A 21,775-nucleotide genomic window follows, 5' to 3' on the forward strand; every position below is an offset into this window, starting at 1 on the left:
GAAATAACCGCCACGCGTACAATTTACGAGGAGCACTTGAAGGCACCATAAAAAAACACATCAGGCCACCGCCCCCCAAAACATAAAGCTGACGTCACGGTGTAATGGTGAGAGTTTGGTTGTTGTAGTTCTCCAGTGAAACCAAGAGGCGTGCACATTATATTATTTTACCGATGTAGTGTAAGGTAAGCATAGCTCAAGGTATTGACGGATGGTTAACTTCTTCGGTAAGTGTAAACAGGATGGGTGTTTGGGGGAAGTGTGGTTGTTATACGCCCAAATACGGGCAATATATTTGTCCCACCAACTAATTTAATGCTGGTCGTGGTCCTATTGAGGATTTTGCAATATTTATACAGTGTCTTAACAGTTACCGGAATGATTAGGTGACTATTTTGATGAATTCTTGACTTTCCTGTCCAGAGGAAACTGATGCTGTAGATGTTACATGGAAGCAGATTTGGGGAGTAACGGATTACATGTAACTGAGTTACTTAATCAGGATACATAAAGGGTAACTGTAATTACAGTTAGAGAAAAAGGGAGTAAAAATGGGGATTAATTAGCTTCTTTAAAAAATACACCAAGCAGAGGACACATTGTTGATGCTAAAAATCTTTCCATTGTTTTCCATTTTCTTTTCAAAGGTTACATTGTTGGTCTTATATAGATATGATATATATTATTATATTATAATTATATATAATACACATGCTTTGTTTTTATTTACATATTTGGTGTTGAGATAATCCAAAAGTAATGCAAAGCAATCAAGTGACATAACTTTAATATACTTGGATTAGGTTACTGACTCCATTTTTTAAAAACAGATAATTAGTAATTGTATCAGATAACCCTCCCAACCCAACCCTGCATAGTATGTAGGTAGCCGAATACCAATCAATACCAAAATACCAGGGAACCACTTCTTTGGGCTGAAATGTGGCCAAGGTATTTGTAAAATGTAAACGTAGTAGGTGTAGGCCTCTCAACGATGAGAGAGCAACCTCAAATAGGGGACACACCCATTTGTTGCAGGTCTTGTGGTTGCATTTGCATCAGACTGACTTCACTGTCATTAGTCAACATAGAAGATGCACCTATTATGATTCATTTCACCTTATTAGATAAGTGATTCTCAACCTTTTTGGTGTCAAGGACCCCCATATTGATACACATCAGGCTGCAACTGTCATTCATAAAATGTAGTCTGATAAGTTTTATTGGTAGATTAACAATAAAGAGTGTTAAACCTATGAGCAGAATAGCCATTCTTATATGTTCTCTCATTAGGCTAACTTTTAGCCAATCAAATAATACTAAAATTAAAATATTCCCCCTTTTCTGGGGACCCCTTCAAGCGCCCTAGAGGTCTCTGGACCCCAGCGGATTTGTGGTTTAAAAAGTAGTTCATTACTTAATTACTTCCCTCTGCTTCCATTAAAACCTGTATACATAGATTCACTAAATGAACCATAAAAAATGTGAAATACTTGTCTAAAGCAGTACTGGGGTCAAACCACCACTAATAAAGCTGTGTCCTTAATTCCCACCTCTACTGCAGGGTTTATGGAGGGGAGGAGTGAATCATGCCAGGGGGAGGAAGAGTGAGTAGAACTGGAATACATAGACACACCCAGTCCAACATAGTGTGAGAGACATACAGAGTAATGAGCCTGTGTGAAGCAATAAGAGGGTGTGGCTTTTTTAGTCAGGGAGAACAGATAAGCTGAGTTTGCCTTGTAGAGAGAGGCAGGAGTCACAATCCTGAACAGACAGACGTTTTACGTTCACTCTGCTGGGTTTTGCAAGGATCCAGCTGCACATTCAAACTCACTCTCTGCCTCTCTCGTGTGCACTCTTTCAGCGGTCTGAAGCAAAAACTTGGAGGGGAAGCAACTTTCAGCACAGAGAAGGAAAAAAACAAAACACTAGAGGACAGCTCAAAAAAAAATCTACAGCACACAGCCATGAAGGACAAAGTGAGGAGAGGGGGAGGAAGACATCAGGCCAAGACTGGTGAGAAATCACTGCCATGTGTTTTTCTTTTCTTTCTCGCACTCTGTGTCTCTCTTTTGCACTTTCCTCTTCCTTCTTTTTTCGGTGTGGTGCCTCCCTCGCTACAGAATGTGAGGAGGGTGGGACATTTAGCACTGCACTGCTGCTCTGAACATGGCTGGTGCCTTTCTCCGCTTGCACACATTCTTTGACCACTTGGAGAATCTGCTGCGCACTTTTAACTTTTATGGTGAATGTATTCACGCAGACACTGAAATCAACCTGAAATCTCCAGAAGAAACATAAATTCTCAGTTATGATCCTTTAAGGACAACAAATATCTTTTATTTAAATCTCTGTCTACAGCTTCTTTTCCTGTTCACCCACGATAAAAAAACCTCCCACCTACTTTTTGAAGTTCCAACCATCTAATCTACCTTATTGCTTCTCCTCTGCCACAATCTCAAGTGGGCCTTTCAACCTATTCTAACCTCTGCCACTCCCCTCTGTCAGAATGATTGATTTAAGGAAGAGTGTGTGTTAGCACATCTTCAGATGACATTGCCCTGAGGTGTTTATACCTCCACAAAAGAGATGCAGATCTGTGGGCACAGCCTTATGATTGACAGGTTATGCCACTCTGAGGAACTCATTTAAATACATTGACAGCTATATTTATGTGGCATTAATATAGGATTAATTTGAAAGGTATTCTACCTGCTTGTGTAGTTTGTGATATTGGTATGGTGCCAAAATAAACCTGTCAGGGCTGAAAACAATGCTGTTTTCTGTAGTAGTAAAATACCAGCTCCAATAGGAAAGACGCTAATGGCTCCAAGCCTGCAGAGAGGAGGGACCTTCTTTCAGCCAATCATGAACAGAGAAGCTTTTTTTTTTTGGGTGCTTTCCAGTGGTAAAGTAGTCCCAGATTGACAGCAATAACTGGGGATTTATTGTAGAATGAACAGCCTTAAAAGAGGAGTGCAAAGTGAACTACTTTGCTGTGTACAGGTTTAGAGATGTTGTATGTACAAGATCTTCACGCATCCCTGCATGTAAGCACACTCTACTGCCAAGCTATAGGTTTGTTAGTTTATGTGTTTTAGCATTGTGTTGCCTCCACATGCCAGCACTGGGTGTGGTTGTCCCTTCACCCTCAGATGACATGAAGGCAAGCAGGCAAATTCAACAGGTTTAGTCACACTGCTGGTTGAGGAACACGCTGGGTCCTGTACTCCCTCTGGTTCTGCTTGTTAAGGGTAGACACACCCCACTTTCCCTTTATTTGACATTTTCTTGCATAAATTCACTCTTACCCTCAGGCACTCTCACACACACTGACTCTTCAGTCCAGCTCATGATAATTTCAGAGAAGATTAGTGGTCTGTCTGGATTCTGCGGCAAAGAACAGAAGTTGAACATAATAAGTCATGATTGTAGTTCATTTATTCTTTCATTCAGTGATTCATGCATCTTCTGTAACAGTGCAAGTCTTTTCAGAGTCATAGTGAGCTGAATACAATCCCAGCGTGTAATGAGTGGTAGACAGGAAAACAATGGAAACTATTTTGCTTGTTCAGTGCAGGAGTCTGTGATTATCCTCAGTTAGTTTTGTTTCTCTGATTTCTCCTTCAAACAGATGCCATCGGCCTGACTGGTGGAAAGGATGCCGTTGGTATGAAGCAAGATGAGGACACATCATTCCCTGTAAAGATCCAGGGGGCAGGAGTAGAGCCATTTGAGCTGCAGGTACAAAATTGTTTCATCTCTGTTCCCTCTTATTCTTTTAAATAATAAGACTTGACAAGTGATGGAAACTAACAGTCATAGCTGAGACTATATATTAAAAACAACTCATGTTCTTCTATCTGTATTATGGATGTGTTTTTCTACGTGTTAGTGTATTGTATTTTCTGTCAGTGTGAATGTAATCTGCAATACTCTATGTCCTCTTATATATTTCTGTGTATTGCAAGGACTACCCTCATATAATTCTTATAATGAGCATGTTTATAATCTTTATTTTGGCATTCATTTCAGTCTTAAACCATGTGTCCATGTGTAGGTCCATGGATTTTGGCTTGTTCAGGATGCAGTAATGAATCTGCTTTCAAGGGAGGAAGTGTGCCCACGTTCCAACTTGTCACTGGCATTTGCTGGCACGACTCTGGACCCCCTGGCAGAACTACAAAGCCTCAAAGGTCTTAAACCAGGGGCCATCCTCCGCCTGGTGGAAGGTATTGGCATTGAGGGTTTTTTTTTATTATCAGGAGTTGTCCGAAGGATTTGTTGGGTTCCCTGAGAAAACTGACTCTCTATTACAACTTGGACTTTAATGTTATTAATTGTGCATCTTTAACAGCATAACTCTTACTCATATTACTTTTGACACAGTTGTTAGAAATCTTACTTATAGCTTTTTAACAATAATAATAAAGTTCTGTAATGAAGCTTATACTGTACATCATTAACTTGTTGTCTGGCCTTTAAACACTAAGATCTAAGTGCATTAATGCTTTAATTATTAATCATAGAATCAGAATATGTGAATAGCATAATCCTGTCCATGTTTTCATCACACCCATCACCCTTTCCCTTTCACACACACTTAAATTTCTCTCAGCTCAATGTAAATAGCTGACTCACCTTTTCTGAGTCATAACAAGGTTTATAGTTGCAGAGATTACGGCTGTGTGCCAACCAATTAGACTGTTACTCACTGGCTAGCTGTTGAAATACTGAAACAAACTATCATGCAGTGCAACTGTTGTTAGGTAAAGTATATACCTTGTCAGGTTGATGTCTATGAGAATAAAAACAAAATAACAAAAACGTTCATTTTAAGCGGGTTATGGCATCCTAGAATAGAGTCTTTGTCCTGTGCATACTGGCTGTTTAAGGAGGGTTGTTCACAGTTTCATAAAGGTCAGTGTAACCTTTATAATAACACTGTGTGTCTTTCCAGAACCCTACACTGCCCGCTCAGCCCGGCTCCATCTGGCTCGTGTGCTGGAGCTGCTGAGAGCATCTGGACCTCAGGATGCACTGAGAGAAGGACGCTCACCAAGCATCCTGGAGACACTCACACATACACAAACACCAGGTACACACACATACCGTGCACTTGGACAAAAGGGTAATAATACAAAGATTAAAAAATAACAATCAAGCTCACACTGAAATCTCCCTTTTTTATTGCTGGTGCAGACCCTAGCTCACCCAATGGAAAGAGCCTGAAACGCTCTTTAAGCAACACGAAAACAGAAGCAACCAACCAGGATGGAGGTCCTCCTGAGTACCTCCTCCCTGGTTCCTCAGAGAGGCCACTCTCTGCCGTGCTACCACAGAGCTCCCAACCTGAGGTGCGTACATACCTGGAATCATGTTTCACATTGGGCCATCCCATAATGCACCCAGACACGGTGTGACTTTATATTTGTCTCATCAGACGCCCAGCTACTTGAAGGACTTGTCTCTCAGCTGCTGGAACCCTCCACCAGGACACAGAAAGCTGCAGGGTGACTTCTTGTACATCACTGTGGTGACAGTGGAGGGACGACGGTTTAACATCACATCCTGTCCAAAAGGTTTCTTTCTCAATAGGTAAGAAATAACTTCATGATATTAAGTCGAACTATTCTCTTGATAATTGCAATACATTGTTGTAGATAATATAGGATGATGATGATAACGAACCCTTCTGTCTGAGTAACTTTGCATAATTATTCATAATTATTCTTCATCTCAGGTCTACAGAAGATGTGTTTGATCCTCGTCCTGCACAGTCTTCCCCAGTTTGTCACAGTTTCACTGACGTACTCTGCCACATCAGTCCTGCCTTCAAACAAACTTTTAGCAGACTCAAAAACAGGTAACAATATTACCTGTGCATAAAGGACGAATCAGTACTACGATATTTTACCAAAATCCTAATAGTGGTGAAGTGTATATCCCAAATTCAAGTCATAATATTGTAAACTGTTGCTGTCTCTTTCTTCTTTTAGAACTCTGTTACCTCCAGTAGAAGTGCTGCCCACTCCTTACCACACACTAAGCTGGCTCGGGCCTCCCTGTGCGTCTCGCACTCACAAAAAAACCTTCAGCAGACTGGGAGTGGATGAGCAGCCGGAGACACAGGTTATTTACAAGACAGCTTAGTTATTTGTTGCTACTTGTTGCGCTGCGCGCTAAGTGTGACTATGTGTGCTTTGTATAGGCTCCAGACTGGAATGAGGAGTTGCAAGCAGCCAGAGATCTTCCACTTGGCAGTCTGGAGGAGAGGCTGCAGAGAGACAGGGCTCTGCTCCAGGTAGCAAAGAACAACAGGACAATTAATCAGCTTTTTTTGTTCACTCAGCTTCTCCTCCTCTCACCTTGACTCGTACCTGTTTTCTCAGGTAAACAGTGCATTTGTCAAGGCTGTGTCGCAGGGGGCTGAGACTGTTGTAGACGGCTTTGTTGAGCCAGTGAATGGAACACCTGAAGACCCAGCTTTCCTGTGGGGTGGACTGTTCATGAGCCAGGGGGCAGCAAGTGCAGTGTTTGGTGGGGAAAGGGGTCGCAGGTGAGAGCAAACCACAAGTCCAATGGCAACATAGATGTAAAGCCATTTGATATTAATTATATTCTTGCTGTAAAGGATTCCCAAAGGACATGTTGGCTTATAAGAGCCTGACTTTTAGAGTGTCATTGTTTTGGCACAGATTATTTAAATGTTCCCTCATCCTCTACCTGCAGGGCTGCTCAGAGGCTGGAGCTTAAAGGAGTACAGGCCTACAGTAACATCGAGGGGCTACAGGGGCTGCACACTCTACCTACAGCCATTGTAGACTACAGAGGAGTGCGCCTGTCTGCTCAGGGTCTGGCCCCAGGCTTGGAAGGCTCAGAGCAGGACCAGGGAACTGCTCCTGCCTCAAGGTACACCCATTCTTCCACAATCCACTGTGGTAGAGGTGTGAGGCTGACATCTTTGTGAATTTTCTTCTAATTGTCTTACAATCTACAGAGGCTTGATGTACGGGGTAAATGCAGGACCTCAAGAATCCCCCCATCGCAGACGACTACTAGAACTCTTGGCTCAAGCTGCCAAGTCTCTTTGTCTCCAGAGACATGTTGTTGTGACGTCCAACAGTCACCAGGTACCACTGTTCACCTCAGTGGATGCTCAGGGACTGCTGGGGGCTGATGGGAGGTTCTACATACTGGATGTGTTCAGGACCTTCCCAGCTGATGCCAACTTCTGTCCAGAGGGGGAGACAGAAAGTCAGTCAGTCACCGGAGAAGAGGAGAGTAATAAAAGCTGTGAGGAGGACGAGGAGAAGAAGGGCTGTGTAAAAGAAGGCTGGCCAGAGAATTATCACTCAGACTCTGGGCTGCCAAAGAGTTTTGTTCATGGACTTTGTAGACTGAAGCCAGAGCTGGTTCTGGCCTTTATCCAGCACAAGTAAGTTCTGCATAAAATAAACCACTTTTAAACTTAATTATTAGTTTTTCCACAAAGTTGAAGTTTTTTTCTTCTTCTCCTTTTAGACACTGCCAGTTCACTCAGCGTGTCAGGGAGATGTTGGACGAGAATGGAGGCTTTGAAGAATGTGCAACAGCTGGTAAGAAGTGTTTTAGTAGATCTAACTGAATGGAAACCAAAAGTGTAATTCATACAAGCAGAACTTTGGCCATATTATACCCTAAAATATACTACTTTCAGGTGACTCTCGAGCCACTGAGGCCGTACGAGCTGCCTGTAAAGAAGTGGGCTCAGTTAGCAACATCATCTTTGAGATGCGCTTCAACTCAAGCGTCTTCTCTCCAGGTATCATAAGAAACTACACACACACACACACACACACACACACACACACACACACACACACACACACACACTAATATACACATAGTCGGACCTTGTGCTAGAACACAATATGAACGTCTCATGCTTTGTGTTCAGGAGTGTCCTTCCCTCCTGGTGAAAGTAAGTCAACAAAGCTGCAGGAGAGGTTACTGAGGGAAGCTGCAGCTTTCATCATCACACACCAGATACCAGCCTTTGTAAGTGGATCCATTGTTTACATGCTATAATAGGCACATTTACTGCAAACATGAAACAAGCACAGCACTGTATATGTGTGTGTGTGTGCAGGTGGAGTATTGTCTACAAAGCAACGAGGCAGCAATGGATGGAGCTTCTTTAAAACAGGGGCTACACCAGAGAGGCATTAACCTCCGGTATCTGGGCCATGTGATTAAGGCCATCAGCCAGTCAGAACACAAGGAGCGCCTGAGGCATATAATGGTGTGTTTGACTTACAGCATAATCAAACTTAAAGCAGTCTTGATGATATAATCACTCTCCTAACCTTCTAACGTCCCTATTTCTGTCCAAACCAGAGACTGGTCATAGGAGAAATTTTCATCCGCTCAACAAGACGAGTGTTCAACAGTTTCCTCCAGGTACTTAGTATTCTGTTATTCCTATTTGTTGTTATAATGTTTGCACACCTTTGAGTTAGGCGGTGAACTAGCAGCAGGTGTGCGTCCACACACTCCAAAAATAATTAACTGCAGCCTCCGGTTATGTCTTCGCAGGGTGTGGATGTGCCAAGTCTCTCTGCAGCTGTCAGTCACTTCCTCTGCTGCCTTTTGGTTCCCCACTTCACGCCCACGCCTGTGGGAGAGGACACTAAAAAGAAGTCAAGGCGGCGTGGCCGAGGGGCAGGGGCCTCTGAAAGCACGCCCTGGAGCACGCTCACAGGGGCTGAGCTGTGGAACCTGGTCTGCCAGGATGCTGTTGAAACATATGACATCTCTGACAGCCTCGGGTGAGAACAGATCTATTGTTTGTTCTCACCTCATGTCTGTTAGTTCTGCAATAGCTCCAACTTAGAATAACCATAATTTTTCACTGCACCAGCTCCGGTCCGAGCCACCTGGTGGACCGCTATGGCCTTCAGAAGCTCTCTTTACTTAGAGAGTTCTGTCTGAAGACTGGAGTGCAGGTAACAGACATGTGAAATATATCAAAATTCAGTGTGTTATTAGTCACAAGAGCAATTTAAAAAGATATATATTTGTAGTATTTTAACACTAAGTTGTAATTGCAAAATTATCTGCCAGATAAAATCTTGAAAAGAGATGCTGTTTGTTCTGTCTACACCAGTTGAGACTGAGAGACTACTTCCTCGACAACCAAAATAAAGCTCCCATTGGTCCAGACGACGTCCTCAACATCTTCCCCATCGTCAAGCACGTTCACATGCCAACTGTGGATGCTTCTACAGCACACCGTGCTGCACAGACCTCCATTCAGAAAGGTGGGTCAATAAAGCTGGGCACTTAACAGACGCTGCAGATTCGTCTATCTGTTATCTCGTGTTCAGTGTGTGTTTTTCAACAAAATCTAAATGAAAGGTGAACTGTGTGTTTCCCCGCTTCAGGCCTGCTGGATCAGGCCCATGAGCACCTGAAAGAAGCATCTTACCTGTTTGGTCGAGTGTGCGATGACCTACACCCTGAGGCCTGTTACTGCCACAGCATGTTAGCCAAGGTGGCCTTCATGCAGGGGAAGGCAGCTGAGGTATGCTAACTGCCTCACAACTTTTTACAGCTACATTAATACAGTTTGCATTGGTAGAAAGTAAGCAAATGCATTTCTGTGAAGTACTGTATGTAAGTACATTTTGAGGTACTTGTACTTTACTATAATTATAACAATTACAGTTGAGAGAGAAATTTAGTTTTTTACTCCGCTACATATCTGACAGCTTAGTCAGAAGTCGCAGAAGATTTTAAATGCAGTTAGCTTATAAAATATCATAACACATCGAAAATGGCTGCATAATTACTTTTCATACTGTAATTACATGGTTCTGATAATACTTTTAAGTGTGATGTTGAATACCGGACCTTTAGTGGTTGTGTCGTATGTTTAAGTAGGGATATTGCTACCTCTAAGTAAGTAGTCTAAAGGACTTGTGGTTGCAACAGTATACTATGTACATTTGTTTATTGGTATTGAATTCTACAATGTTGGTAAAGTAATATTTAGTAGAATTATAATAAGCATTTGTTCAAACAACTCCTCTATTCCTCCTTTGGTCATTGTACCCAATAATAATAATAATGTAATACCGCATGTGATATTTTCTGAGATGGTTATGGTATGTCCATTATTCTACTTTATACTACTTTTATACACAACGCTGGCCATTGTCATCACTGTGTCTTTCTCTGCTCTTAAGGCTCGCAGTGTGCAGCTGAAAGCAGTGGTCATCAGTGAGAGAGTGCTCGGCTTTGACCATCCAAACACCATCCAGCAATATGTGAGTATAGCTACACATTTCTCTCTGACGTTCTACTGGAAATCAAAACCCATGGCTCCATAACTACTTAGTTTGTATGCACTGTGTCATGTGGGTAGCGGGTGATTATAATATTTTTGTTTGTTGTATGTAGGCCCTCTTGGGTGTGTATGTGTTTGCTGGTGGGGAGACTGCCCTGGCCCAGAAGTGTCTCCTCAGAGCTCGTCTGCTAGCGTTAACCATCCACGGAGAGGACCATCCCTACATCGCAACACTGGATGTAGGTTACAACACCTTGGTGTTAAACCCAAGCACAGAACAAGGCTTTTCACAGTAGCATTCTAAACACTTTATGACATTTTTTTTCTGGCAGAGCTGTCTTGGGTTGGTGCTAACAGGAGATCAGGCAGGGCAGTACTTAAACAACGCCCTCAGACTCAACACTTCCTTCTTCGGCCCCACAAATGTGCACACTGCATTTAAGTAAGATGTTATTTCCAGTTTGCAGCCACTGTATCAAAATGTATTAAGTTTACTTTGATCTATTTTGTCCCCTTTTCCAACATCATCACCTTTTCTCTCTGTGGTTTATTATTTGCGCAGTCAGCACCTGTTGGCCCAGTGGATGTGTAGCAAGGGTGACTACCGAAGTGCTATGACCCACGAGAAAGAGGCCCTCACTGCTTTTACCTCCTTGGTCAGTATATCTGCTAGAGAGAGAGCAAGAGATAAGTGGATTGATTGTGTGTGCACATCATCATCATCATCATCATCATCATTATTTTCTTTCTCAGTTTGGAGTGGATCACTCTCAGACATGCTACAGCAAAGAGTTTCTGTGCACCATAACCAAGCAAGCGGTGAAGGTGGAACGCTCTCTCAGACAGGCAGGAGCTGACTGCATGGAGCAATCAGTGGAGGTAATGTGGTGTCTTATACCATTAACCTCTTTGAATCTTACAAAGAAAAGGGAAATGTGTGTTTATTAATCTCTCTCTGTCCCCTCCCGTCCTCAGTGTCTAACTCCCACAACTGACACTTTGCTGGAGCAAATGGTTCTGGTGACAGGGATCAGGAGGATTACAAAAAGGTAAATATTCACCGTAATATACAATGCCATACAATACAATATGATAGGCCTAAAACTAGTTGAATTTGAAGCACTGTGTTGATGCTGAAATGTAGCTTGACCAATATTGGATTTTTAAAGCTGACACAATATCAAAAACTTTAAAAGTCAATGTATTGTATTGTATTATATATATATGTATTTTTTTTTTTTTACACATAACATAAACAAATATTCTTGATAAGGATCCCTCAACTGTCTTTATTTAAAGGTCCAGTGTGTAAGATTCAGGACACTCTATTGGCAGAAATCGTGTTACCTTAGAATGAGCAGAATGGACAAACCAAACACTTGCTGTAGAAAAGTGATACTGTTTCGAACATGTTTTGGCATTTCCTCAATGTTGTCTTGTTGCTTATCAGCCAACAAATACACAAATACTTTTATATCTGTGATGAGTAAGATCAGCCGATATTTATCAGTCTAGCTCTAAACGTACCACAAATTTCCATAAATGATAATACATATAGATGATTTTATAACCCTCTAAAAGGGGCTGTTCTTCATTATGGGTACCTTTTTACTTTTGATTTTGTTAAGTCAAAAGAGTCTCATTCATTCATTGTTTTTACAGTGACAGGTTTCAGGAGTACAAGAAGAAACACATGGAACTAAAGGCAGCTGTGGCAAAAGAACTGGGATTCAATCTACCCAACGAGCCTGTCGTCTCAGAGACTGTGGACGGGGGAGAGAAAAGCTCAGATCTAGAAACAGGATGCGGGAAGGAAGCTGAGGCCGGAGGAAGCCCTGCAGTGGAGAATACCAGCGAGGGCACACAGGAGCAGCCAGTGGAAGAGACCTTGGTGGAGGGGGCCGCCGTAGTTTCAGCTAACGGTCATGTGGTGGAGACAGCCGAACAGAACCAGCACGAGGAGAAAACAGACCGTGAGAACGGTGACAGAGCAGCTTCAGATACTGAGGTCAAGATAGTGAATGGGGAGTCAGAGGTCGGGGCTACAGGAGAGAAAACCGAGACTAGCACAGCCAATGGGGAGATAAAATCTGATGCAACAGCAGATGGGAGGAAGTCAGGGTCAGATAAGGTTAATGGTGAAATAAATGGAGCATTTGACATCAACGCTAGCCCAACAGTCCTGAAGAGTAAGGGAACCTGGGCAGATGTTGTTTCAAAATCTGCTGTAGTCAATGGAAATAAAGACACAGCAGTCAATGGAGTGGCAGATAATGTTGCTGCTAATGGAGTAGCCGAGGAGTGAAAACATATCAAACTGAAAAACTGTTTTGTAGCCAACTTTTTCTGAGTCACTGCTGTAAGATTGAACTCTCTCAGGATCTTAGATGTAATTTGATCCAATGAACGTGAAGAAATAACAGAGGGTCAGATGATGAGTATTACTTTGTGTTGGAGATGTTGTTGCTGATGCTGGGAGAGGGCTGTAACTGTAGAGTGCTATTTTCTTTTTTTCCTACAATAAACTTTTTACTCTGGTTTACCAGTAGTCTTGCTTTTTTCCCAATTCAGTTCAGCTTTTATAGCACCAAATCATAACAGATGTTATCTCAGGATAGTTTTCATATAGCACCAGTCTATTTATTTATTTAGACTCAAGAACTCATATGTATTTAAAAATGATATGTTATGATAACTGGCCTGTCTGTCTCTCTCTCTCTCTCTCTCAGACAGACGACCCCCACCTAGCCAGGATCTGTCCTAGGTTTCTGCCTTTTAACAGGCATTTTCCTTGCCCTTGTCCGTGCTTGCTCATGGTGGTACTGTTGGGTCTCTGTAATTAATGTTAAGTTCGGTCTGACCTGCTCTATTTGAAAAGTGTCCTGAGATAACTTCTGTTATGAATTGCGCTTACAAATAAAATTTAATTGAATTGAATTGAATATGATTCTATTAATCACCAAAGCATGATTCAGATACAAACAATCTTATTTAATTAAAAGAAAAAAACTGAGACATTGTTCAGTCAACGATAAACAGCCCAAAGTGGAAAAAATATATTTGAAAAATAGAAAACAGTTTCATAAAATCATACTATTAGTTGCACTAACAACTACTGAATCTTAAAATGCAAACACAAGAAAAAACACCAGCAAGACCCATTTATTTAAAATGTTGTAAACATACCATAGAGTTTATTCATCTTCCAGCCACTGATATGGTCCATAAGATATGAGTGGAAATCAGTGTTTTTTTTTTTTTAAATGTAAGTTAAAAGTTACATTTTTACTGAAGGTATTACTCTGGAAATCAACATATCATTTCAAAAAGTAAGTTCCAAGAAAGAGAAAATGTTGGAAAACCAGAGAGGTGCATGCCCCACGTGGTGAACAATGTAGCATTCACTAATGTTTTTTTCATAAAAACATAAAATCACACCAGTAGACACGGATGCTGTAAAAAGGAGAAAGCTAGTTTGTCAGCTTCTTGTATTATAAAGGTTGTTCTGCAGGAAGGTTTGGTATAACATAACTCTGACAAAACACAAAGCAGAGTAAATGTTTTTTTGTACTGCATTACCTGCCGTGTATCATCTAATTAAAGCAGATTTGAAGCCCTTTTAAGCAGGTTGATTTTCGTATTTCTGTAACTGAACACAACTGTGGTGTTTCACTGCCCTCACTGGTTGAACGTTTCAAGTCTGTTTCAACTCTGACCACACCCAGATTCACTGACGGCTGTGAACAGTGCACAACAGAAAGTGCTTTGATTTACCCGTAACTGTACCAAACAGGGATGTCACATTGTCCTGGAGTACACGTGTACATCACTGCAGCGAGGTCAGAAATTAAACCACTGGAGGTCACTAAAACAAGATTTTCAGGGGGTGTTAAGAACTGGTCCAAGAAGGTAAACTGTATACTGTGATTCAGTATTATGAGTTCAACCAGGGTTTATTTTGTCTCAGCTCTGCGTTTCCCTCAAAATAATTTCCAAATCAGGGCAGTGCTGGTACTGTGGTTCAGGCGGTTCTGTCCAGGTGGATTGTGGGAGTCTGTTAAGGCCACTGGTAGGAAAGGTGATGACTGCTGTGTCGCTGAAGACGTCAATCAGTCGGGACGGACAAGGCAGCTGTCTCTCCTCACACAAAGACAAAGCTTGAGTAATGTAGCTGTAGTCCTGCTTGAACTCCCTCTCGATTGTCCTGTTGGGACGACAGACAGGAAACGTCACCTCACCTCTCATTTCTCCCTCCCTCCCTCCCTCCCTCCCTCCCTCATTTTCCCCTCATTGATGTCTTGTACAAACCTTTCCCTCATGCCATTGAAGCTGTTTCCAATGATAATCGTGAGAGGAAGACATTGTGTACTCCAGTTCTTCCACAGAAGGTTGTTGTACAGGGCTTTCCCACAATGCATCAGGTAGAAGAGTGTGGGCTTAGTCGCCAGACGCTTCCCCTCCTGCACAATACAGTGAGACAGATGGCCGTTGTTTTTGCATTGATTTCCTACCTTCCGGGCAGCCGTAAGTTATGAAAATCAACCTGCAGTGACCTGAAACCTGCTTGACATAAGTCATCTTAACTTCTATAACTGTTTTATGTTAATTAATTATTTGCATTAATGTGCTAAAAGGAATATTTCAACATTTGTGATTTGAAAATCTGCCACCGAACAGCAACTTTTAAATGCAATAATCCACAAACTTTCTGGATCTGAATTTCTGACAGAAATGCTGAGGGTTGCTCGCTCTTCAGTAGCCGACTCTGAAATCCACAACAATGGAAGACTTAACAAAACACTCTGCACATACAGCTCAGTCGCTGCGTTACAATATCTCTGAGTTTCTAGTCTCTATAAATGTTTTTTTTTTATGCTGTCTAATAAAGAATCTAAAGAGTTTGATTTAAAAACTACAAGCAACTTGGTAGAACTGTTAAGTAATTGTTATTGTATTGTCCTAAATGCTGCAACGTTCTGGCACAATCCACTTGTTCTCTGCACTGTACACCTGCTAACTGTTTTTCACTTGTCTGACAGGATTAAAATAAAACAATTACTGACCTCATTTTCTGTGAGTACAGTCAGACCCAGCTCTTTCAAAACATCCCTCTCTCCAGAGGAGAATGCAGGGTCATAAACAGAGCAGTCCTTGAGTGGAACCTAAAGGCAGCGGAGCGGTGAGACAGAGTTTATAATAAACAGGGTCTCATCATGTGGAGTGTTTGTTATCTCACTGGATAAACATATCTTCTAACCTCTCCTGCATCCAGCAGCAGCAGCAGCATGGCCAGTTGGTAGCGAGCTGAGACACAGGAGGAAAAAGAGCCAAGGCCATAACACACACACTCCAGTTGTTGTCCATCTCTGCTCCTCCCCAGCTGGTCGGTGGGACCCTCAGTGTCCCTGTTCTCTGGAGGTTGTGAGAGGATTGCTGATCCTGCCTCCAGCAGCTGCTCTAAACACAAGAATCCTAAAAAGGTCACCGAGCTGCAGGCTAAATAACACCACAGCCAGACACATTATGTGGTGATACCTTCACTTTCCACTCACCTTTCCACTCCGGCCAAAAGTCCTCGCATCTTAGCTCAGACCTATAGAGGGGGGAGCAAAGTTACAGGACTTATTACCACTTATTTGTGCACAAGCATGTCGTGAAAATATGCATCCACCTGCAAAAACAATGATATCACAGGACTCAGCTACGTACACTGTGTCTCTGACTCGTTTTACAGTTTTCCCGACGTCCAGCTGCTCCTGGCTGCATGTTGAATTTGAGGACACCTGAAGTGGTTTTGATTTCCGCGCTGCGCCTTTTCGTCGCCGGGCAACCTGCCACTCGTCCCCGGTGTCCGACATCTAAACTAATTCACCGGGTCCCCATGTACACAGACACGGACATAACAATGTAGTTCCTTTATTTAATAAAGTCCTAATTAAACTGCTGCCTTGGGGTTGGCGAGGCTGCAGCAAATGGGACATTTTAGAGTGTAACACACGCGTTTCCTCTTCCGGTGTGTCAAACGTTGTTTACCGTGGTGTATTCTTGTGTCTAACTTACAGCTCGACGTAGTGAAGAGGGGAATTTAAAAAATTACTATTTATTTTTGACAAAAGTTGTGTTTTTAGACACTCTCAAAGTGCTTTTGTGTTTAATAGATGCGCAAGGGAAAGACATTTTTCGAGGTACACTATTTGGTGTAACACCGGCCGGCAGTTGCTTCGACAACCGGAAGTACACAACGTGAAGCTATCCGGCGTTAGCACGATTACTTTTGATTACTACCACAGGAGAATGAATGCCTACTTAATCTTTGTGTAGTCGAATAAACAACGTTTCAGGTGAGTTGTATAAAACAGGTTTTTCTTTACACGTCAAGTTTTTTTTTTTCGGGGGTAAAACGAGCAGTTTACGTCAACTAACGATAGCATTTGCTAATACATGTTAGCACGTCTTAATGTGGGCTTTCTCATTAATATTGATTAGCTATCGTCCAACGATAACGGTGATTGTTGTTGACCTGATGTCTGGGCAAGATACAACGTTAATTACCATGTGATCGTAACCACAAAGCATTCAGAATAAAGAGGTTTGACGTAAATAAATACCGACTTAATAGTTACTTACTATAGATTTCTTCACCAGCTTTCGACCACCTGTCGTGACTTTTATTAGCAGGTAGTTTCCTCTGTTGTTATATCTCTGGATGTACCTTTTTATGATTTTAAGTTTTCACACTACCCTACTTATTATTAAATTGTGATATCCAGAGATGTCCATGTCCCATCTGTATGGACGGAGAGAGGAGGAGGAGGAAGGTGTGGAGGTGGAGAGCTTTGAGGTGACAGACTGGGACCTGGCCAATGAGTTCAACCCTGAACGCCGCAGACACAGGCAGACCAAGGACCAGGCCACCTATGGCATCTGGGCTGACAGAGACTCGGATGAGGATGAGAGGCCTAGCTTTGGAGGCAAGAAGTAAGGCATGGGTTTATGTTTGTTACTGCCCCTGATGTCTTGAAGTATGCTTCTGTCGTATGTGTTTCCCTCTCAATTTAACCTCTCCCCAACCGGTTACCTGCTACTCCTAACCTAAGCCCTAACCCCACAAATCAAACAGGAGGAGAAACCCTATTCAAAAGGCAACAGACTTAGATGAAAATACCCCAGCTTTGTTATCCCAAGAGGAATATTTAACAGAAACACCAACGTCTGCTTTTTTAAAAAAAATCAATTATTAACAGAAGTCAATTGTTGTGGGGGGTTTTTTAGATCAAAAGACTACACTGCTCCGGTGAACTTTGTGAGTGGTGGTCTGCGTAAGAGTGCAGCTGAGGAGAAACAGTTCCAGCAAAAAGAAGGAGGCTCTGATGACTCTGATGATGATGGTCCTTCAGCGCCTCCCCCACCTCGCAGCACTGCACCCAAAAAACTTCAGATGGTAAATTTTGTTGCACATTTGTTCTTTACTCATTACAGTGTATTCTCTAATTGTTTTTTTAGTTGTTCTTCTTGTTTTTATAAAAAAAACTAATTGTTTTTGTTTTTCCCAGGGTAATTTTCGGGGGAACCAGTCTCAGAGGTTTGCAGGTGGCATACAGTCTGGTAAAGGCATTGGAAGCTGGGAGAAGCACACAAAGGGAATTGGACAGAAACTTCTTCAGAAAATGGGCTACCAACCAGGCAAAGGCCTGGGAAAGAATGCTCAAGGTGGGTAGGCTTGAGACTAAGTTATTGAGATGTTTGGTAACACTGTATGTTTTACAAGAGCAGCAGAGTAGAGTTGATATAATCTGACCATGCACCCTTTTATTGCTGCAGGTATTGTAAACCCCATTGAGGCAAAGATTCGTAAAGGCAAGGGAGCAGTAGGTGCTTATGGCAATGAGCGTACCAAGCAGAGTCTTCAGGATTTCCCTGTGGTCGACTCAGAGGAAGAGGAGGAAAAGGTAAAGTGTTGTACAAAGAATGTCTTTGTCTGCTTCTTCCAGATACACCCGTTGTTACGTTGTATAGATAAAGTTATATAATAGAGCCTGTCAACATTATTTCGACATTTTTCTCAATTTCTGTTTGTGTAGGAGTTTCAGAAGGAGCTAGGCCAGTGGCGTAAGGATCCCGCAGGCCCTGGAGGAAAGAAGAAACCCAAGTACTCCTACAGAACTGTAGATGAGCTGAAGGCTAAAGGCAAGCTGGCAGGGCGCAGCACAGTGGCATCCGCTGGAGAGCTAGCTCAGGTCAAGGTATGTTTGAAAAGACTTATTAATTGAGACGCATTAACACTCCTTTGCATCGGTCTCACAGGAATGTTATCAAGGCACCAGGACTATAATCCACACTTCTTACATTAAGCTGTAATGTTGTAGTAAGCTTCATGAACCTAAGTTAATTGTACTTTTACACTCAGTACAAGCCCTTGTGGATGTTGTTATGTGGATGTTATATGAATGTAAGCACATGGTCCGCTGCCATTATTGTCTCTGAATCTCATTTACCCCATATCTCTTCCCATCTCTAGGTAATAGATATGACTGGAAGGGAGCAAAAGGTATATTACAGTTATAGTCAGATGTCCAACAAGCACAGTGTTCCAGATGAAGGTCCACCAAGCTTGTACACTCAGGATCAGAAGGGATCTGGCTTTGCTCTCCCTGAACTTGAACATAACCTGCAGCTACTGATAGACCTTACAGAACAGGACATATTACAGGTATGAGGGAACCAAATATGCCAAAAATATCTTTGATTTTATGTTGTTGTGGTTTCTACAAGTTTTCTATTTACCACTCTGCTGCTTCTTTTTCTGCCACATGTTGACATGCTTTCTCCTTTGCTATCTTATTACCACCTTGAGTAGTCTGCCAGACGTTTGCAGCATGAAAAAGACGTGGTTGTGTCTCTGAGCCATGAGTCACGAGCACTGCAGAGCAGACTGGATGCAGAGCACGACGCCATCCAGAGAATGGAGGCCGTTCTGGCATTGGTGGAGCGCTTTCCTTCCGGGGAGATGGCACCAGGGGAGGGACCCACCCTGCAGGTGCATACACAGTGGACACTGACAACTACAATTGTCAGGCTGTTTCAGTTTGTCAGTCCTTACTCTGTTGTCACATCCATATAGTTAATTGTTTTGGCGCTTTCCCTCTCTTTCTTCAGGAGTGTGCTCGGATCTTTGAGACTTTACAGACAGACTATTATGAAGAGTACAAGACAATGGGATTGGCAGACTTGGCTGTAGCTGTTGTTCAGCCGTTACTCAAAGAGAAACTTCGTTCCTGGGACCCTCTGAAGGTATGCTTGGGCTATTATTCTACATATTTTAATTATTAGCTTTAATCATCAATAATTAATAATAAATCTACCACTGTTGTCTGATTATTTCAGGACAGCTCATATTGTCTGGAAGACATCGGTCAGTGGAGAGCAATCCTTGAATCAAGAGACCTGCACTCCAGCGCCCCAGATTCAAACATGGACCCTTACCACAGGTAACTTTAAACAGACAAACATATATAAGATTTTTTGTGTATTTGCATGTATACGTTCTACTGGCTAGGTGTTGTTTTTCACTGTATGTGTTCTGTTTTTTGTTTTTTTTTTGGTCCAGATTGTTGTGGGAAGTGTGGATCACAGTGATGCGGTGTTGTGTATCCAGCTGGCAACCTCGTATGGTAGGGCCAATGGTGGACTGTGTGGAGGTGTGGGCTCCTCTACTCCCCCTGTGGATCCTGGATCACCTGTTGGAGCAGTTGATTTTACCCCGGCTACAGCGAGAGGCAAGACACACACTATCTCTACTTGAGGAAACTTCCTTAGATGTAGAGAAACTCCCATGGTTTTGATCATTTCACATAACTGATGTTGTTATTCCTTTCTGTTTGGTAGGTGGATAACTGGAACCCTTTAACTGACACGGTGCCCATCCACTCCTGGATCCACCCTTGGCTGCCGCTGCTCCAATCACGCCTAGAGCCGCTTTACCCACCAATCCGGAGCAAACTATCCAACGCCTTGCAGCGGTGGCATCCCAGCGACACCTCAGCCCGCCTCATTCTGCAGCCGTGGAAAGACGTTTTCACACCAGGCGCATGGGAGGCCTTCATGGTGAAAAACATCATCCCTAAACTAGGTATGTCTTCATCAGTGACAGTGTCAAAATGTATTTCCTTGCAGTTTTATAGTTCCCTGTCCTTCCTTTTACACTGGTTTCTCTTCTCCTGTTTCCCTCTCCAGCTCTGTGTCTGGAAGAGCTGGTTATCAACCCTCACCAGCAGCAGATGGAGCCATTTCACTGGGTGATGGATTGGGAGGGCATGCTGTCCCCCTCCAGCCTTGTGTCCCTGCTGGACAAAAACTTCTTTACAAAGTGGTTGCAGGTCAGTGGCTATAATTACACAGTAAATTATACACAGAACAGAAAGTAATTAAGATGCACTTATTAGCTGCAGTTTGTTATTGTAAAATGTTTGTGTTCTGTCGATTTAAAGGTCCTGTGTTCATGGTTGAGCAACAGTCCTAACTATGAGGAGATCACTAAATGGTACCTGGGTTGGAAAAGCATGTTCAGTGACGTATTGTTGGCACAGCCGCTCATTAAAGAGAAGTTTAATGAAGCTTTGGACATCATGAACCGCGCAGTGTCTTCAGGCATGGGTTGGTATTACACTCAGTCTCAGAAAATAAACATGAAAACTATTCCTTTATAAAAAGTATTATTATTAACACATACTACAACACTCATTCTTTTTCACACAGGTGGATATATGCAACCTGGTGCAAGGGAGAATATTGCATATCTAACACAGACAGAGAGACGAAAGGACTTCCAGTACGAAGCGATGCAGGAGCGCAGAGATGCCGAGAGCGTGGCTCACAGGGGCATCAGTGCTGGTGTGCCGACTAACTTTAAAGATCTTATCCAGACCAAGGCGGAGGAGAACAACATTGTCTTTATGCCCTTAGTGGCCAAGCGGCACGAGGGCAAACAGCTGTACACATTTGGGCGTATTGTCATCTATATAGACAGAGGGGTTGTGTTTGTGCAAGGAGAGAAGACCTGGGTGCCCACGTCTTTGCAGAGTCTCATAGATATGGCCAAGTGAGGGAGGACTGACTGATTACTGAACAAAGGTTTGCTCTTCATGTAACTTCAGTATGTGGATCCCTGTCATATGTGTCTGTACATTTTAAAGTGTCACTAATAATGTGAATAAATAATTTTTGAATGTATGTGGTCTACTTTTGTTGTTTTAATCAGACGTGAAATGGGAATAAGTAATGTTCAAGTACTGTACTTTGTATAGAATAATGTATGTATATGATGGTTATTATTTTTGCATTGAACACAGTTTCTATAGTATAGTTTCTATATATATTTTCTCATTTCAAAAGAAACCTGCTTACAAGGTCGTATGTACACGGACAGAAAAAGGACTTGTTGAT

The 21,775-nt window shown here is 42.4% G+C and overlaps 3 protein-coding genes across 6 annotated transcripts; 2 read left to right on the forward strand and 1 right to left on the reverse strand.

Annotated features, from left to right (window-relative positions):
• Nucleotides 1-109: 109 nt before the first annotated feature.
• Nucleotides 110-12,875, forward strand: si:ch211-166a6.5 (clustered mitochondria protein homolog). 3 transcript variants are annotated; one of them, XM_051422825.1, is made up of 30 exons: nt 197-227; nt 1,565-1,607; nt 1,868-2,019; nt 3,638-3,747; nt 4,064-4,235; nt 4,964-5,101; nt 5,206-5,360; nt 5,447-5,601; nt 5,747-5,869; nt 6,003-6,135; nt 6,215-6,307; nt 6,396-6,562; nt 6,736-6,915; nt 7,004-7,441; nt 7,528-7,601; nt 7,703-7,807; nt 7,943-8,043; nt 8,135-8,287; nt 8,383-8,445; nt 8,581-8,813; nt 8,906-8,990; nt 9,152-9,305; nt 9,429-9,568; nt 10,233-10,313; nt 10,447-10,572; nt 10,666-10,775; nt 10,896-10,989; nt 11,087-11,212; nt 11,309-11,382; nt 11,996-12,875. In XM_051422825.1, exons 1-30 carry the CDS (start codon nt 212-214, stop codon nt 12,636-12,638), a joined length of 4,437 nt encoding a protein of 1,478 aa, XP_051278785.1. In that variant the 5' UTR covers nt 197-211; the 3' UTR covers nt 12,639-12,875. The 3 variants fall into 3 exon arrangements, with proteins under 3 accessions (XP_051278786.1, XP_051278787.1, XP_051278785.1); XM_051422826.1 differs by lacking the exon at nt 1,565-1,607 and having other exon boundaries at nt 110-227; XM_051422827.1 differs by lacking the exons at nt 197-227; nt 1,565-1,607 and adding an exon at nt 168-185.
• A 604-nt stretch (nt 12,876-13,479) lies between these two features.
• srrd (SRR1 domain containing) lies at nt 13,480-16,328 on the reverse strand. 2 transcript variants are annotated; one of them, XM_051422938.1, is made up of 6 exons: nt 16,043-16,328; nt 15,886-15,926; nt 15,591-15,790; nt 15,397-15,495; nt 14,642-14,793; nt 13,480-14,537 (listed from the first exon to the last, which is right to left on the reverse strand). In XM_051422938.1, exons 1-6 carry the CDS (start codon nt 16,189-16,191, stop codon nt 14,297-14,299), a joined length of 882 nt encoding a protein of 293 aa, XP_051278898.1. In that variant the 5' UTR covers nt 16,192-16,328; the 3' UTR covers nt 13,480-14,296. The 2 variants fall into 2 exon arrangements, with proteins under 2 accessions (XP_051278898.1, XP_051278897.1); XM_051422937.1 differs by having other exon boundaries at nt 15,591-15,805.
• Nucleotides 16,329-16,518: 190 nt separating this feature from the next.
• tfip11 (tuftelin interacting protein 11) lies at nt 16,519-21,562 on the forward strand. The gene is made up of 15 exons (XM_051422936.1): nt 16,519-16,674; nt 17,104-17,311; nt 17,606-17,774; nt 17,887-18,043; nt 18,155-18,282; nt 18,415-18,576; nt 18,852-19,043; nt 19,191-19,370; nt 19,490-19,624; nt 19,718-19,821; nt 19,941-20,109; nt 20,219-20,462; nt 20,567-20,709; nt 20,821-20,986; nt 21,089-21,562. Exons 2-15 carry the CDS (start codon nt 17,106-17,108, stop codon nt 21,433-21,435), a joined length of 2,502 nt encoding a protein of 833 aa, XP_051278896.1. The 5' UTR covers nt 16,519-16,674; nt 17,104-17,105; the 3' UTR covers nt 21,436-21,562.
• The last annotated feature ends 213 nt before the right edge of the window (nt 21,563-21,775 follow it).

Source organism: Dicentrarchus labrax, unplaced genomic scaffold (genome assembly GCF_905237075.1).
Source record: "Dicentrarchus labrax unplaced genomic scaffold, dlabrax2021, whole genome shotgun sequence".
NCBI lineage: Eukaryota > Metazoa > Chordata > Actinopteri > Moronidae > Dicentrarchus > Dicentrarchus labrax.